Source organism: Neophocaena asiaeorientalis, unplaced genomic scaffold (genome assembly GCF_003031525.2).
Source record: "Neophocaena asiaeorientalis asiaeorientalis breed wild unplaced genomic scaffold, Neophocaena_asiaeorientalis_V1.1 scaffold86, whole genome shotgun sequence".
Classification (NCBI taxonomy): Eukaryota; Metazoa; Chordata; class Mammalia; order Artiodactyla; family Phocoenidae; genus Neophocaena; species Neophocaena asiaeorientalis.
In genome coordinates this window covers 6,046,773-6,063,733 of record NW_020175039.1, presented here as the reverse complement: position 1 = coordinate 6,063,733, position 16,961 = coordinate 6,046,773, and the positions used below count along the sequence as shown (strand labels likewise).

General features: G+C 42.0%; 1 protein-coding gene and 1 non-coding gene across 2 annotated transcripts in view; both read left to right on the top strand.

The window, feature by feature from the left end:
• Window positions 1-11,265: 11,265 nt before the first annotated feature.
• ARPC2 (actin related protein 2/3 complex subunit 2) overlaps window positions 11,266-16,961 on the top strand; it is a 30,098-nt gene continuing 24,402 nt past the window's right edge. The window contains exons 1-2 of the mRNA XM_024763156.1: window positions 11,266-11,390; window positions 11,610-11,691. Coding sequence (XP_024618924.1) covers window positions 11,618-11,691 — 74 coding nt within the window. The 5' untranslated portion in view covers window positions 11,266-11,390; window positions 11,610-11,617. The remainder of the gene's footprint in view (window positions 11,391-11,609; window positions 11,692-16,961) is intronic.
• LOC112411940 (small nucleolar RNA SNORA42/SNORA80 family) lies at window positions 14,503-14,639 on the top strand. The gene has a single exon (XR_003005706.1). It is a non-coding gene; the product is annotated as a small nucleolar RNA SNORA42/SNORA80 family (small nucleolar RNA).

The following is a 16,961-nucleotide window of genomic DNA, read 5'->3' as shown; positions in this document are numbered from 1 at the left end:
TAAAGTCAATAAGTATTTCATTTTGAAAAATCAAGGAAGACAAATGCTATTTACTCTGTCCTTTAAAGGATTTCTGCACGTATTCTTTTATTCAACAAATATTAAGTTGATTACATGAAAAGTTGTGTCTCGCGGATGGGGGTGGACACAAAAGGCACTTGGACCTAAGCCCTGGAAACCTCCCTCTACTTCCTGACACCAAACCAATACTTTCACTGGGCCCACCGCACGCCTTCCTCCTTGCTTGTGCCCCAGAGGAGTTGCGTCCCTCAGCCACCGCGAAGCCAGTTCGTGCCCTACCGTCCGTCTGCCCACCGTTCTCTCAGAAGCCTCACACTATTAATTACCATCTTTGCTTTACCTTCAACTTCTTCTCTTTTGCAGCCTACTAGTCCTCAATGAAAACTGCTCAAGTGTCTTCCATACCAATGGGGGGAAGGAAGGAAGGAAGGAAGGAAGGAAGGAAGGAAGGGAGGAAAGAAGGGAGGAAGGAAGGGGGGAAGGAAGGGGGGAAGGGAGGGAGGGAGGGAGGGAGGAAGGGAAGGAAACACATTCTGGACAGAATGATTTGGGAGCAGGACGAAAGGAAGGAAGAGGAGGAAAAAAAGGGGAAGGAAAGAGACCTCTTGAGTGTATTTTCCATCCTTAACATTCTTAAAGAAATGTGTTAGCTTGACTACAATAAAAAACGTGATAGAGAAAGGAGTATAAAAGCAAGACCATGAGATCAGCAGAGAAGGTGTTCTCTACCACTCTGACCAAGAAAGCTGGTCTAGCCCCAGCACCTGCCTTGAGCTGCCCTCTCTCAACATCAGAACCTGGCTGATCTCTATAGTGGATGACATCTCTCTCCAGTTATCATTCAATCTCTCCTCCCCTACAGACAGACTTCTAGAAAGAATTGTTGGCTTGCCCTCCTTTTCCTTACCTCTGTCCACTCCTTAGCTCCACCACTCCGCCAAAACCAGTTCTCCCCATGGACACCTCTCGGTACTGTCTTGGCTTCTCAGGAGCCTTTGACACCACACCCTTGTGCCCATCCTTTCTTGGTATCCTTTGGCAGTGTTTGCTCTCCGGCCTGACCTCTCAGTACCGGGGGCCCCAGCACTCAATCCTGAGACCCTTGCCCTCCTCCCTCTACCCTCTTTCCTAGGCAGTCTCGTGTTAATCATTGTACAAACACCAGTGACCTCCAAGAGCTATTGGCTTGTCACTGTCTCCACGTGGATGTCTCACAGACTCATTCGTTCATCCATTCATTTATTCTATTGAGCGCCTACTATATGGCAGGAACTACACTAGGGACTGGATAAAGAGTGAAGAACAGAATAGGCATCCTTCATGCCCTTGAGCATTTTAACTTGACAGGTCAACAACTGAGCCCAAGATCTGCCCTCAACCAACATGCTCCCCCATGCTCTCATCTCAATAAATAGCACAATTTCCACCCACCTGCTCAAGGCAGAAATCTGAATATTAGAGCTGACACTCTGCTTTCCCTTATCCTACCTGTGCGGGACACACTCTAAAGTGATAACCCCCCTCTACTGAGTTATGCCTTTGTATAATCCCTTCTCCTTAAGGCAGAACCTGTGACATGTTTCTAATCAGTAGAATATGGCCAAGGTGATAAAAGTCAGCCTCTTGTTCAGGTTGTCTTATATTGTGAGGGTGACAGGATGTCAATCCCATAATTATAGGACTCGCATTATTATAAGACTCCATCCTGCAGGCTGAAGTGAGAGAGACATCCTTGTTGGCTTTAAAGAATTAAGCTGTCATATTTGTCAAGGAAGTGTGGGGGGCCCTCTGACAGCCAAAAAGAAAATGGGGAGCTCAGTGCTACAGCTGCAAAGAGATGAATTCTGCCAACAATCTCGGGGAGCTTGGAAGTGGATCTTTTCCCAGTTGAATCTCTGATTCACAGCCCCAGTCAGCACTTGGATTGAAGTCTGGTGAGATCCTGAGCAGAGGACCCAGTCAAGCTATGCCTGGACTTCTGACCTATAGAAACTGTGAGCTAATAAATGGATGTTATTTTAGGTCGTTAAGTTTCTGATAACTTGTTACTCAGTATAGATAATTAAGGCAGCACCTATTCAATCTAGCACCAGAACTTTTTGATTCCTTCACTGAAATAACTCTCAAAACCATCCAATTCTCTCCATCTCCACTACTCCACCCAGAGCAAACTGTCATCATCTCCTACCCAGACAAATAGAATAGCCTCCTGATCTCCCCTGTCACATCTGTCCCTCCTATTAGCACAGGGCCAAGACATGAAAGCATCCCAGGCGAGCGAATGCTTTGGCATTCCTTCAATTCAACATTTATTCAGCAGAAATGGGAGAAATTGTCTATTAATAAAAGTGGTGTGTCTCTCTTTGTATGCCAAAATGAGAGGCTCAATACATGTGATTTTTCTAAAGCAGATAACTTCTTGGGAGGCACATGAACCACTTAAAATTTAAATAAATCTCTAATTTTCTGTAAATAGCACAACCAATAGCATTATTCATATTTAGACTTTCAGCTGACTATACCTAATGAGAGCTCTTGGCTGACTCACCTCAGGTTTAGAGGTACAGTTTGTATGTGTCTATCACGTTTTTAATTTTGATGAAGAACAATTTATTTTTTCCTCTTGTTGCTTCTGCTTTTAGTGTCAAGTCTAAGAATCCATTGACAAATCTGAGGTCCTAAACATTCTACCCCTATGTTTTCTTCTAATAGTTTTATAGTTTTGGCATTTATATTGAGGTTGTTGATCCAGTTTAAATTAATTTTTGTATAAGGAGTGAGGTAAGGGTACAACTTCCTTCTTTTGCATGAGGTTATCCAGTTGTCCCAGTACAATTTGTTAAAGAGAGACTCTTCTTTCCCCCATTGAATGGCCTTGACACCCTTGTCAAAAGTCAGTTGGCCATAGGTGTTGGGTTTATTGCTGAACTCTCAATTCTATTCCACTGGTCTATATATGTCTGCCTTTATGGCAGTGTCACACTGTTTTGATTGCTGTAGCTCTGTAGTAAGTTTTTTCTTTCTTTTCTTTTCTTTTTTTTTTTTTTTTTTTTTTTTGACCATGCTGCATGGTATGTGGAATCTTAGTTCCGCAACCAGGGATCCAACCCATGCCCCCTGCAGTGGAAGCATGAAGCCTTAACCAGTGTACCACCAGGGAAGTCCCACTTTGTAGTAAGTTTTGAAACCAGGAAGTGTGAGTCTCTGATTTTGTTTTGCTTTTTTAAAAACATTGTTTTGGCTATTTAGAGGCCCTTGCAGTTCCCTATAAATTTGAAGATCAGCTTCTCCATTTATGCAAAAAGGCTACTGGAATTTTGTTAGGGATTGCATTGAATCTGTAGGTTGCTTTCGAGAATATTGCCAGCTTAACAATATTAGGTGTTTCAATTCATGAACATGGGATGTCTTTCCACTGATTCAGGTCTTAATTTCTTTTAGCAACGTTTTGTAGTTTTTAGTGTACAAGTCTTTCACCTCCTTGGCTATTCTTATTCCCGGGTAATTTATTCTTTTAGATGCTACTGGAAATAAAGTTTTCTTAATTTCCTTTTCAGATTGTTTATTGCTGATGTATAAAAATGCAACTGATTTCTGTGTGTTGATATTGTTCCCTAAAATTTTGCTGAATTCACTTATTAGCTCTAGCTGGGGTGTGTGTGTGTGTGTGCGTGTGTGTGTGTGTGTGTATTCTATGGGATCTTCTTTATATAGAATCATGTCATCCACAAATAGAGATAGTTTAGGGAATTCCCTGGTGGTCCAGTGGCTGGGACTTTGCACTTCCACTGCAGGGAGCACAGGTTTAATCCTTGGTCTGGGAACTAAGATCCCACATGCCACACAGTGCAGCCAAAACCAAAACAAAACCAAAGCACAAATAGAGATAGTTTAATTCTTCTGTTCCAGTGTGGATGTCTTTTCTTTATTTTTATTGCCTAATTGCTCTGCTAGGACTTCTGGTACAATGCTAAATAGCAATGGTGAAAGCAGATATCTTTGTCTTGTTCCTGATCTGAGGGGGAAAGCTTTTAGTCTTTCATAACTGTGTATGATGTTAGTTGTGGGTTTTTTCATAAATGTCCATTATTGTGTTAAGGAAATTCCCTTTTGTTCCTAGCTTTCTGAGTATTTTTATCATTAAAAGGTGCTGTATTTTGTCAAATGCCTTTCCTGCATCTATTGAGATGTTCTTTATTCTTTTCCTTCATTCTCTTAATGTTCTGTATCGCATTGATTGATTGTCTTATGTTGAACCACCCTGCATCCTTGGAATAAATTCCACTTGGTTGTGGTATACAATCCTTTTAACGTGCTCTTGGGTTTGGCTTGCTAGCATTTTGTTGAAGATTTTTGTATCTATACTCATAAAAGATACTGGTCTGTAATTTGCTTTTCTTGTGGTATCTTTGTCTAGCTTTGGTATCAAGGTAATGCTGGCCTCATAGAATGTGTTAGGAAGTTTTCCTTCCTCTTCTGTTTCTTGGAAGAGTTTGGATAGAGTCAGTATTAATTATTCTTTACATGTTTATCAGAATTCACTAGTGAAGCCACCTGGTCCTGGACATTTCTTTCTTGTGAGGTTTTTTTGTTTGTTTGTTTGTATTTGCTGTACGCGGGCCTCTCACTGTTGTGGCCTCTCCAGTTGAGGAGCACAGGCTCCGGACACGCAGGCTCAGCGGCCATGGCTCACGGGCCCAGCCGCTCCGCGGCATGTGGGATCTTCCCAGACCGGGGCACAAATCCGTGTCCCCTGCATCGGCAGGCGGACTCAACCACTGCACCACCAGGGAAGGCCCTCTTGTGAGGTTTCTGATTATTGATTCAATATCTTTACTTGTTAGAAGTCTGTTGGTATTTGCTATTTCTTCTTGAGTGAGTTTTGGTAATTTGTGCATTTCTAAAAAATTTGTTCATTTCATCTAGATTATCTAATTTGTTGGCATACAATTGTTTATAATATTCTCTTATAATCCTTTTCTGTTAGATCTTCATTTTTATTTCTGATTTTAGTTACTTGCATCTTCTCTTTTTTTCTCTTAGTTGAGCTAAAAGTTTGTCAATTTTGTTGGATCTTTTTTAAAAAAAACTTTTCTTTTGGTTTTATTGGTTCTCTCTATTGTTTTTCTATTCTCCATTTAATGTATATATGCTCTAAACTTTATCATTTCCTTCCTTTGCTAGCTTTGGGTTTAGTTTGCTCTTCTTTTCCTAGTTTCTTAAGGTATAAAGTTAGGGTGTTGATCTGTAAATATACCTCTGAGCACTGCTTTCACTGCATCCGATAAGTTTTGGTATATTATGTTTTCATTTTCATCCATGTCAAAGTATTTTCTAATTTCCCTAGTAATTTCTTCTTTAATGTACTGGTTGTTAAAGAATGTGTTGCTCAATTTCCATGCATTTGTGAATTTTTCAGTTTTCTTCTGTTACTGATTTCTAGTTTCATTCTCCAGTCGTTGAAGAAAATATTTTGTACAATTTTGATCTTTTAAAATTCATTGAGATTTTTTTATGGCCTAACATATGGTCTATCCTGGAGAATGTTCCACGTACACTTGAGGAGAATGTATTTCTGCTGTTGTTGGATGGGATGTTCTGTACATGTACGTTCGGTTTACTTGATTTATAATGTTCTTCAAGTCCTCTATTTCCTTATTGATCTTCTGTCTAGATATTCAAGCCATTATTTAAAGTGAGATATTGAAGGCCAACTCCAACTGTTATTGTAGAATTATCTATTTCTCTCTTTAATTCTGTCAGTATTTGATTCTTATATTTTGGGTGTATATGTTTATAATTACTGTATCTTCTCAATAAATTAATCCTTTTATCGATATACAGCATTCTTCTGTCTCTTGTAACAACTTTTAACTTAAAATCTATTTTGTCTGATGCTAGTATAGCCACCCCAGCTCTCTTGTAGCTACTATTTGCATAGAATATATTTTTCCAATCATTTCAACCTATTTCTGTCTTTGCTTCTAAAGTTTCTTGTAAGCAGCATATAGCTGGATCACAGATTTTTGTACATTCTGCTAATCTCCATCTTTTAATAAATTGACCTTATCCGTTTACGTTTAAAATGATTACTGATAATAAAGGACTTACTTCTACCATTGTGCTATTTGTTTTCTTTATATCTTAAACTCTTTTCTTTATTTCCTTGAATACACCCTACTTTTGATTGATTTTTCTAGTGTACAGTTTTGATCCCTTCTCCATTTCCTTTTCTATACATTTTTTTAGCTATTATCTTAGTGGTTACCCTGGGGATTACAATTGACATCCTAAATGGACAAAAATCAAGTTTCGATTTATTCCAGCCCCCCAACCCCAAAATGACCTCCATCCTCTGTCTTTACGACTGAAAGCAGCAAATTTCAGGCTGTTTTAGAACAGTCGCTTTCCCTACTTTGGCCATCAGGGTTCAGCAGGATGAAGGTTCAATCAAGAAGCTGTTGTCTTTATTTAAATGAAGTGTCAGGTCCAGTTTTTTATACTTTGATTTTATCATACTTGAAACTAAAATGCAGAACTATCCAGTTCAGTACTGGATACCAGTATTGCATGCCATGTCAACTATCCTGTTGGATACCAATATTGCATGTCAAAACATGACATCTGGAGTCTAAATCCCAGTTCAATGACCAGCCACATATATTACTTTGGATACATTCTTTAGCCTATCAGCATCTCAATTTCATCACCTATAAAATGAATTAATAGTAGCTCCTACTTCTTAGAGCTGTCACAGGAATTCAAAGAGATACATGTAAAGTTCTTAAAACAGCACCTAGCACAGAATAAATCTTCCACCTGAATGTTAGCTATTACTGTGTTTCCAGCTGTCCATCTCTTGGCACTTCCCCTCTCCAGCTCTACCTCTCTTTATCTACCTGGCTAATTCTTATTTTAAAAACAATCAGATGTTTTTTAATATCCATCCACTTAAAGTCTGACAATGCCAAGTGCTAGTAAGGACAAGGAGCAATGAGAACCTTCATACATTGCAAGTGGAAGTATAAATTGGTACAGCTATTTTGGAGAGCAATTTGGCAACATCTGGAAAAGTTAAAGGTGTCCATAATCCACATCTCAACAGTTACAATCCTAGGGGTATACTCTAAAGAAACTTTCACACTTGTACACAGGAAATGTGTACAAGAATGTTCCAAACAGCACTGCTTGTAATAGAAAAAATACTGGAAAGAACTTTAGTGTCCTTCAACAGGAGAATGGATAAATACCTTGGTAATCATAACATACAATCGTACATTGGAATGCTATATCACAGTTAAAATAGGTTCATGTAATGACGGGTAAATCTCAAAAACATATTGCTGACTAAAAGAAACAAGTTTCAAAAGGAGATGTACAGTATGACACTTATCGACAAAAAGCTTAAAATCATGCAAATTTGCTACACATTGTTTATGGATACATGCATATGTAGTAAAAGTGTAAAAACATGCGTGGGAAGGATAAACACCAAATGCAAGGTGATGGTTACCTTTGAAGAGGAGGGGGAGGAAGGAGAAAAAGGAATAGAATTGGGTGGGGTTCACAGGAAGTTTCAACTGAATTTCTTTTTTAAAAAGCTCTGAAAAAAAAAGAGAGAAAAAAAAAGCTGTGAAGCAAGTTTAATTATAAAATGTTAAGATTCAAGGAAGCTGGGTGGCGGGACAAAGATATTTGTTCAATCAGTCAGAAGTTTAAAAAAACCAAAAGCAAGATGAAGAAAATCAGAAGATTGGTTGAAAATCTGTATAAAGAGTATTCTAGGTCTCCAGGCAGTCAGGTGATTATCCCATTTCCCAACTGGCCCATCCCATTTCCACCCCTTCCTCCATGTCCACCAACAGAGATTCATTTTCTATACACTCAAACCCAGCGGAAGGCAGTGGGGAGCCACAGGGATTATAATGGCATTAAGTGGAAGTGGGCTGGAACTTTAAAAGCATTCTTAAGACTCTGGGAACACTCCTAGCCAAGTTTATAAGCCCAAAGCAACTAGAGGATCCTTCTCTGGAGAAAAGACCTCCCAATATTGACATATGAGGGCCCTCTATGAAATCTGGCACATCATCAGTGCACCTTAGAGTGAAGTCCATTAATCCAGTACTTCTCACCACATAATATGCATTTGAATCACCTAGGGATCTTGCTAAGGTGCAGATTGTAAATCTGTAGTTTATGGTGGGACCTGAGATTCTGTGTTACCAAAAAGTTTCCAGAGGAAGCCAATGCTGCTAGTCCCTTTTAAGTAGTAAGGTGCTTGTCAACTCATCTTGCCCACACACTTCAGCCTCCACTCAGCTTTTTGGAGTCTCATCCCTAAATACGAACAGGCTGCTAAAGTAACCAGACTTTTGAGGATGGCCATTAACATAAATGATAGAGATGAGAAAAGAAAAGAAAGAAACAGAGCAAAGAGCAGTTTAGTTTTTAGAGAAAAACTAAAAATAAACACACTATAGTATCCTCAGAAAGAAGATATTCCTGTCCATAAAACATATAATATCCTCAGAAAGATAGAAAATATTCCTGTCAATAAAACAAGGATAGAATATGGGAAGGGGAGTTGGGGAAAAAAGGTCTTGGGAATTAAAAATAAGAAAACTGAAACTTAAAATGGTTGAAGATAATGACACGGAAATATCACAGAAAAATAGAACAAAAACAAACAAACAATGGGTACAGAGTTTCAGTTTTGCAAGATGAAAAGAGTTTTTGAGATTGGTTGCATTACAATGTCAATAAACTTAACACTACTGAACTGTACACTTAAAAATGGTTAAGACGGGCTTCCCTGGTGGCACAGTGGTTGAGAGTCCGCCTGCTGATGCAGGGGACACGGGTTCTAAAAAAAAAAAAAAAAAAAAAAGGTTAAGATGAGAAATTTTATGTTATGTACATTTACCACAATTAAAAATAAAAATAAAACAAACAAACCCAAAGAAACAAAAAATAGAAGAAAAAAATGAAAGGATCAATCCAGAAATCTAACTTCTAAATAATAGGCATTCCAGAAAGAGAACAAAAAAAAGGGGAGGAGAAGAAATTATCAAGTAAATAATCAAAGAAAATTTCCTCCAAAACTGAAGTACATGAGTTTCCACTCTGAATGAGTGCTTAGTACAAAACAATTAAGAGTCACAGCAAAGCACATCATTGTAAAATTTCCAACCAACAGCCTAAAGAGAAAATCCTAATGCTTCCAGAGATGGAGATGGAGAAGATGTAACATACAAAGGATCAGGAATATGAACAGGAATCAGACTTTTTACAATAGCAACCCTGGAAGGTAAAAGAAAATGAATAATACCCTCAAAATTATGATGGAAAATTATTTTCAAACTTGAATTCAATAACCAGCCCAACTATAAATTCAATTACAAATCAAGTATTAGAATAAAATTAAGACATTTTAAAATATGCAAAGATCCCAACAACATATCCCCTATCTCTCTTCCTTACAAGGTTACTAAAGGAGGTGCTTTAGCAAAACAAAGAAGTAAACTAAGAAAGAAGAAGGCATGGGATCCATGAAATGGGCAAAACCAGCCCATGACAGCAACGAAGGAAAACCCCAGAATGACAACTGTATAGCAAGTCTAGAGATCAGTCAGCCCAGATTGAAACAAGAGGAAGGAGGCTCTGGGACAAAGACTCTAGAGAAAAAAATGGAACTTATGCATTTGAGCATATGGAAAATATTGCTAGAGTTTTGGACAGAGTCTTGGAGCACTTGCAGGGGTGGGGGCAGCCAACTGTAGATAATATAGAAAATTGACAAGTGAGGAAAAAAAGGCAATAACTAACTCTAAGAAAAATGGAGGGCTGTATAAGCTAGAAGGCATGGTTGTACTACCTTTATTGGCTCATTAGTAAACAGTATTCGCAAACACAATTTAAATGCTGATTATTGGTTTAACTAAAAATAGTTATATAAATGTGGAGGTGGAGAACAGAAGTGATAGACTCATTCATGTTCTTATCTATCACGGCAGGAAGTCAACAAATAACCCTTAAAATTAACAAATCAAGAATTAGTAGTATACACATTTATTTAGATGTATGGATCTAATCTGGATGAGTATCTAAAGGAGTTGAGGCTATTGCCTCTAAAGAGTAGGCCAGAGAACTGCTTTTTTCATTACAAGCCTTCTAGTATATGTATATATATTTTAAACTATGTATGCATATTATTTTAGTTCAATAAACAACGTCAAAATATTAGCATATTATTTGGGGGTATCCACAATGTCTCGAAGTTTATCCATGGCCGGTAAATAAATCCGTTTTGAAGGGCTCTCTGGGCCTCGATGACAACAGCTAGTTTTTTGCTCATTTTCTGCATTCCCCATCCCCCGCTTTCCTGGGAGCACTTAGCATAAAATAAATCAATACATGTAAAAATAACTCAAGTTTGTCAGATCCTCCCTGGAGAAGGAAAAATACAAAACAAGGCACACAGGCAGAAGGTACAGACGCAGCACAAAACTGAGTTCATTTCCCACATGCAGTTGAGTAAAAAAAGTGTCTCTGGCAGAGGTACTGGAAGGTACGGGTTTCAGAGGCAGAGAAAATCATGTTCGGGGCACCTTGGAGGCAGCTCCCGGCAGAGAAATGGAGGCATGACAGGAAACCAGGTAGGCTTATTCACTTCGGTGACTTCTCATTCCTTTCCTTCCTTGCCATTTTAACACTCTGTAGTTACATAAATTGAGTTTGTAGTCCGTTTCCTTTACCAGACTATGAGCTCCACGAGGGGGGGACCTCATCTGTTTCACGCGCCACTGTATCCCCAGCGCAGGAGCCCATTAAACATCTGTGGAAGAAATGAATGCACGATGGTGCCGCCGGACAGCCATTAGTGTGGCATGAGGAAGGGTCACACCGACAGCAAACAAGCTGAGAGCAAAGAAGCCGGCTGGGAGATGACAAGGGCGAGCTTCTTGTAGGGTCTCTGAAAGTACAAGACGGGAAGAGTGGAAGTAAACCTTTGGGGAGTGCGGGAGGGAGACGCCGGACAGTGAGGCAGGCCTCAGGGAAGGACAGCAGGGTAGGAAACACACTGGCCACAGCGAGTTGGAGCGTCTATGGGAAAGTGGAGTTGGAACTAGCGGCACCGCACATGCGCATGCGCGGCCTCCGCCCCCGCCCGGCGCGCCTGCGTGCGCGTGCACGAGGGGTCGGAGCGGAAATGGCCCCGCGGGGCCGCGCGTCCGGGCAGCGAGCGGAAGTGGGTGTGAGAGCGGAAGTGGCCGGCTAGAGCCGGGGGCTGGGCGGGGACCGGGCTCGTCAGTGAGGCGGCAGCGGCGGCGGCGGCGGCTCGGCAGTCGGGTTCAGGCTTCGGGGGCCAGGTCGGTCGGGTGGGTGGGTAGGTGTCTCCACAGTGAGTGCGTGCGCGGGCCAGCGCGCGCGCGTTCCCTTACCCCCACCCCGATCCCTTTCCCCTTCTCCCCTAACCTCCTACCCCACCCAGCTCCCCTCCTCAGGGGGCAGCAGGGCCGCTCCCTCCGTCCTTTCCTCCTTTACCCACCCTCACCCGCCCTTGTTTCTCCTTCCCCTGCCCGGGGCAGCCGCCGCCATGATCCTGCTGGAGGTGAACAACCGCATCATCGAGGAGACGCTCGCGCTCAAGTTCGAGAACGCGGCCGCCGGGTGAGCGCGCGCTGGGGGCCGGGGGCTGGTGGGTGGCGAGGGAGGCAGAGTTGACCCCTGCTAATCGTTCAGCCCCCCAGACATGGAGGAGGGAGGTGGGAGACCTGGCAGGGTGTGGGGACTGCCCAGGCAGTGTAGACGTGGGCGGTGATTGGGCGCGGTGGGGTGAGGGGCAGAGATGCGTGGGGAGAGGCTCAGAGGAGGGATGCGGAAGCAGTGAATGGACAGGAGAGCGCGTGCCAAAGTGCAGGAGACCTGTGGGACGTGAGGGTAGCTTGGGCCAGAACTCTCGCTGGAGGATCCCATTGCCCGCTGGAGCGAGCAGGGGACCACTTCCCTCTGCATTCCCCGTCATTGTTCAGAACCCGGAGAGAGCCCATTTGGGATTGGGTTGGAAGGAGTTTTCAGGAATTCCCAGGACTAGAGAAGGAAAGAAGATGCAGGCCCAGATCACCAGCAGTCTTCTCGCTCCCCACCCCCCACCTCGTCTAAGGGAGCGGGAGGGAAGACTAAAGGCAGGCCCAGCCTTGCGGCCGGAAAACCCGATGATCTCTCTAGTTTACCTTCCCTGAACCCAGCTGTGAGAGACACTGGCCATTTTGTTACATTTCTCAAGCAAAGTTAGTCGTCCCCCACATCCACAGCCCTTCCTTATCGCTCTTCTGAGGTTCTAATAATCCTTTCCCCACCCACTGTCCTCTATCTGGTTGTTTATCTTTTAAATTCTTATACCATACCCCTGGTCTGTGATTTCTTCTGCAGTAATTCTGGCCTAGATACACAGTTAAAAGCCTCCAGCGTCTATTAAGTTCTTAGATGAAACCTGTTTTTAGCCATTGGCTTTTTTAAAAGTGGGCTTTAGGACATGTTTCAAAGGCACCCTTCTCTGTCAAACACAAGAATCAGTAGCAGACAACCTCTTCCCCCAAAGCTGCTTTGCTTTTGTAATATATTTAAACCAAGGAGTTGGTTTTAGCTTCTAATTTTTGGTGGCCTGTGGCCAGTCCCTTTGCCTCATTTCCCCATCTGTGAGGATGGGGCTTCACATCTTGCTTACACAGTTGAGGAAATAAGTGCAAACCGTTTCTGGTGAACTGGGAACTAATAAAAAGAGCAAGTGCTTGGAGAGCCACAGATGGAAGAGGATTGGTGGAGGGGAAGTTCTAAGTGGACATAATGAACTTGTGGCTTGGAGGCATTAAAAAAAATACTTACAACCCACTGCTTAAATTGAATATATTGTCTATCTCTTTTATAAGGCCACAGATTTTATCTGTAAAGCAAAGCACAACGTTTCTTGAAGTAACGCATACAGTAAGCAGTAGCTACTGTTTCCTGCCAGGGACTGCAGTTGCTTATATTTTAGGCTAACTTGCTTCGTGTCTTCAGCCTCACTTACCAGTTGCTTTGCATTTTAAATGTTCAAACGAATCAGCTTGGTGGCTTATTTTGGGTGATTGCTCTGTCCTTTTTTGAGCAGTGTAGCACATAGGAGGAAGTTAAATTAACTTCTGCATTTTCACAGCTGATCTCAAGTGAATTCTCAAGTTTAGACTAGCAAAAAATGAGACCTGGGTGGTTATAAGCTGATCTACAAGATAAATGCCTGTGCATTTCAAGTAGAAGCATGCCTTGTGGTGTAGGAGTACCTTCACAACTACTTGTTTGTTAATAACTTGTGATTCTGAAATGTAGCCCATAACTCAGAGCTTCAGCTCTTCTGCTTTTAGAGCATTACTCTTAAAAAGAGCTACTAACCATTTCCGTGGGAGTAAAGTAGGCACTCAAGTCTGGAAGGCATAAGTTAGAACTTCTGGGACTTTTTTTTACAAAGTATATGTTGTAGCGATGTTGAATATTGGGTCAGGGCAGCAAGCTTTGGCTTTTCTTCTGGCCCATTTTCCCTTTGAGGTGTGTCTTTAAGTAAGTGGGCTCAAAACGTATTCTGCTGTAAAGCACTTTGAAAACCGTTGAAAAGAGACTAGGATATTCAGCCGAGGAGGCAGGGCTTTCCTGGGATTCCAAATGTAACACCTAGCAGAAGCCTGTCTCTAGACCGAGTGTGAATTTCCAGGCATACCAGTAAGGTGAGGCAGCAGTAGAGTAGTTAAGAATTTATCAAGGTGCATGCCTAGCCAGAACTTCCAGAGAAGGGTGACTAGTGTGATAATCATAAACGTTGGTAGGCTTCTCCCAGTGCTCAGCACCAGGCAGGAACAGGAAAGGGGGACCTTTCTGAGAGCGCTGGCAAAGTTACAGAGGACCAAAGGGGTGGCACGTGTTGGGGTGGAGACCAGAGAAAGATTAAAGAAAGGCAGTAGTGCTGAGGAGAAACCCTGGAGATGTGAAAGGCTTGGCCCTTGTGGGAACATGCTGGGAGAGGTCAGCTCCACCCTGCTTTACACTTCTCAACAAACCAGTTGGGGAAATTAGGTTCTGAGCAGCCTTCCCCAGAGTGAATCTTCCATCTCCACGATGTCCAATAATGATAGCCAGTAACTACATGTGGCTAGTTAAGTGTAAATAAAAATTAATTAAAGTGAATTAAAATTAAGTTTCTCAGTCACACTAGCCACAGTTCTAGGGCTGAGTTGCCACATGTGGCTAGGAGCAGCGGTATTTGGGTAGCAGAGATGTAGAACATTTCCATTATTGCAGAAAGTCTGCATTTGGAAATGTAGCACTGTCCCAGCTACTAAGAACATAAGCATGAGATAGATAGTCTTAAAAATAGTTCTGTCGTATATACTTTAGAATACTGTTAGAGTAATTTTCCTTTTGAAGTTGATCTTATTTTAAACGCTTCTCAGAGCATGGTAATGGATTTATGACAGGTCCTTCTCTATGGGTCTCTCATAATGTACCCATGCCAGAGTAAATTGCAACCTCGAACCATTGCCCAGCCTCCTTATCTGTGGACTGTGAGCACTGAAGGGTGTTGTACAGTATGAAACATATCATCCTGCTGGGTCTTCTTGCCTGTGACATCCTACTGAAAGTCTAAATTTCCTTCGAATAAAGCAATTCTGTCATCTAAATTGTTTAAGAATACATTTGGGGACTTCCCTGGTGGCACAGTGGTTAAGAATGCACCTGCCAATGCAGGGAACGTGAGTTCGAGCCTTGGTCCAGGAAGATCCCACATGCCGCGGAGCAACTAAGCCCGTGTGCCACAACTACTGAGCCTGCGTGCCACAACTACTGAAGCCCGCGTGCCTAGAGCCTGTGCTCCGCAGCAAGCGAAGCCACCACAGTGAGAAGCCCACGCACCGCAACAAAGAGTAGCCCCCGCTCGCTGCAATTAGAGAAAGCCCACGTGCAGCAGCGAAGACCCAACACAGCCAAAAATAAATAAACTGAAAAAAAAAAAAAGAATACATTTGGTCACGACACCCTTTTAATTTGGAGGCAGTTCCGACAAAGCCTAAGATTCATTCCAAACGATTTACCGTTTTTTTTTTTTCTACCGCCCTATTGGGAAGGTGGCTTATTGGAATGATTTCTGTATCCTCACAGAATGATAGTTATTGGTAAATTGTCTTCCCAGCAGCCTCCAAACTAAGAGACTGTGACTGATTAAGAAGCTATTTTGAACACTGCAGATAACCTCATGTGCAGGTCTTGTCAACAGCATTTTGTTTTTGTTTTTGTTTTTTTTAATCATTTAGGAAGTATTACCCAGGCCCCCAATTAAAGCAGAAGTAATCTGGCAAATTAATTTAATTCTTTTGTTAGTATATACACACCAAGAACCTTTACAGCCTCAGAAACTAGGCTTGTCGGCTTAGCTAGAGTCCAAAATTGAGGAAATGCTGTCAGATGCAAATTGCTGTTGATTTTAAGTGCATGCTGGCTCCTTGCCACAGCTGTGCATATTGTGGGGAGCTGTGGTTCTATGAGGGGGAGTGAAGCTCAGTAAGCAGGCTGTGCCAGTTGGGATGGGCGAGGACTGTGGGAGGAGAAATTTGAGAAAGGAATAAATTAAATCTTGCTGATACCTTGTTCTCATTCCCAAATATGCTGCATATGTCCTCAGAGAGACATACTGGTTTGAAGTGATTTGGAATTAGGACATTGTTTAAGCATTTAGAAGAAATTGGATGTAGTGGCTGACTTGCTGAGACGATCTAGTTGGTCTTTTTACAGGTCACTGTAGTTAAACACTGCTGCCCACCCTCTGGCTGCCTTGGGACCACTTCGGGCATAAAGCCCCAGAGCTGCACTCCCTACGTGTGTACCAAACCTGTGACTCCTTAGGGGCAGGGCCTGTGGTTTCATCATCTTTGTTTTCCCAGCATTCTCGCTGTGGGTATAGTCAGCTTAATAAGTGTTTTCTTGAAGCAATAGATGAAGCCAGATAGAATGGTTCTTAGTTTCTTTAGCAGTTTATCACTTTTCTGACATTGTGTGAATGAGCTTTTAGACCCTCTTTGTTCTTATTTTGAGACGTGGCTTAACAGAGAGTAGGACCACCCACTTCTTACCTAACATGATCCATTTTTCTAGGCTTTGCTCAAAAAGGAGGATGGGAGCCTTAGAGAGGACTTAAAGGAGAGTAATCAAAAACTTTATGGTGAGATGATGAGCAGAATTCAATAATTCCTCTAATTCATCTTATGGAAGGGATAACTAGAAGAGGGACATAAATGCACAACGGGGAACTGGATGCATTCGGGAGTAAAAACTCCAAAACCCTTAGTGAGAAAAGAGGATTGGACAATAACAGTTGCCAGGAGTTCTTTATTGACTGATTAGTGACATTCTAGAAGCTTCCTTAGAAAAAGGATAAAAGGAAATTTTTTTCTAAAGGATTTTAAGAATGGCTCTTGAAACCCATCTGAATGAATTGAATATGTTTTAGTGTCTTGTACTGTCCAGTCAGTAACCCTGAGGGCTTATCCAGGGGGCTTTATTCTAGGATTCCAGACATTACAACAGTCTGACAGTAATATGGTTCTGTTTCTCTTTGTTGTGCTGACCAATTCCTGATACTGGGAGTTAACCACAATCCCAAAACCTCTCTCTACCGTGACTCCAAAGTCTGATCTCTGATTCTACCTAGAAGAAAAACTAATTCATTGATCACCTTCTATGAACCAGGCACTTTACTATAAGCTTTAACGTGGTTTTGTTCCATTTCAGAGTGTGCCTGGGTGACAGCAGTTCCAATGATACAGTTGACAAAACTGGGGCTCTTGGGAGTTGGAGAGGGGGTAGACGTATATATTAAGCATTGTACAGGCACCCTTCCCCGGTGATTCCTGGTATGT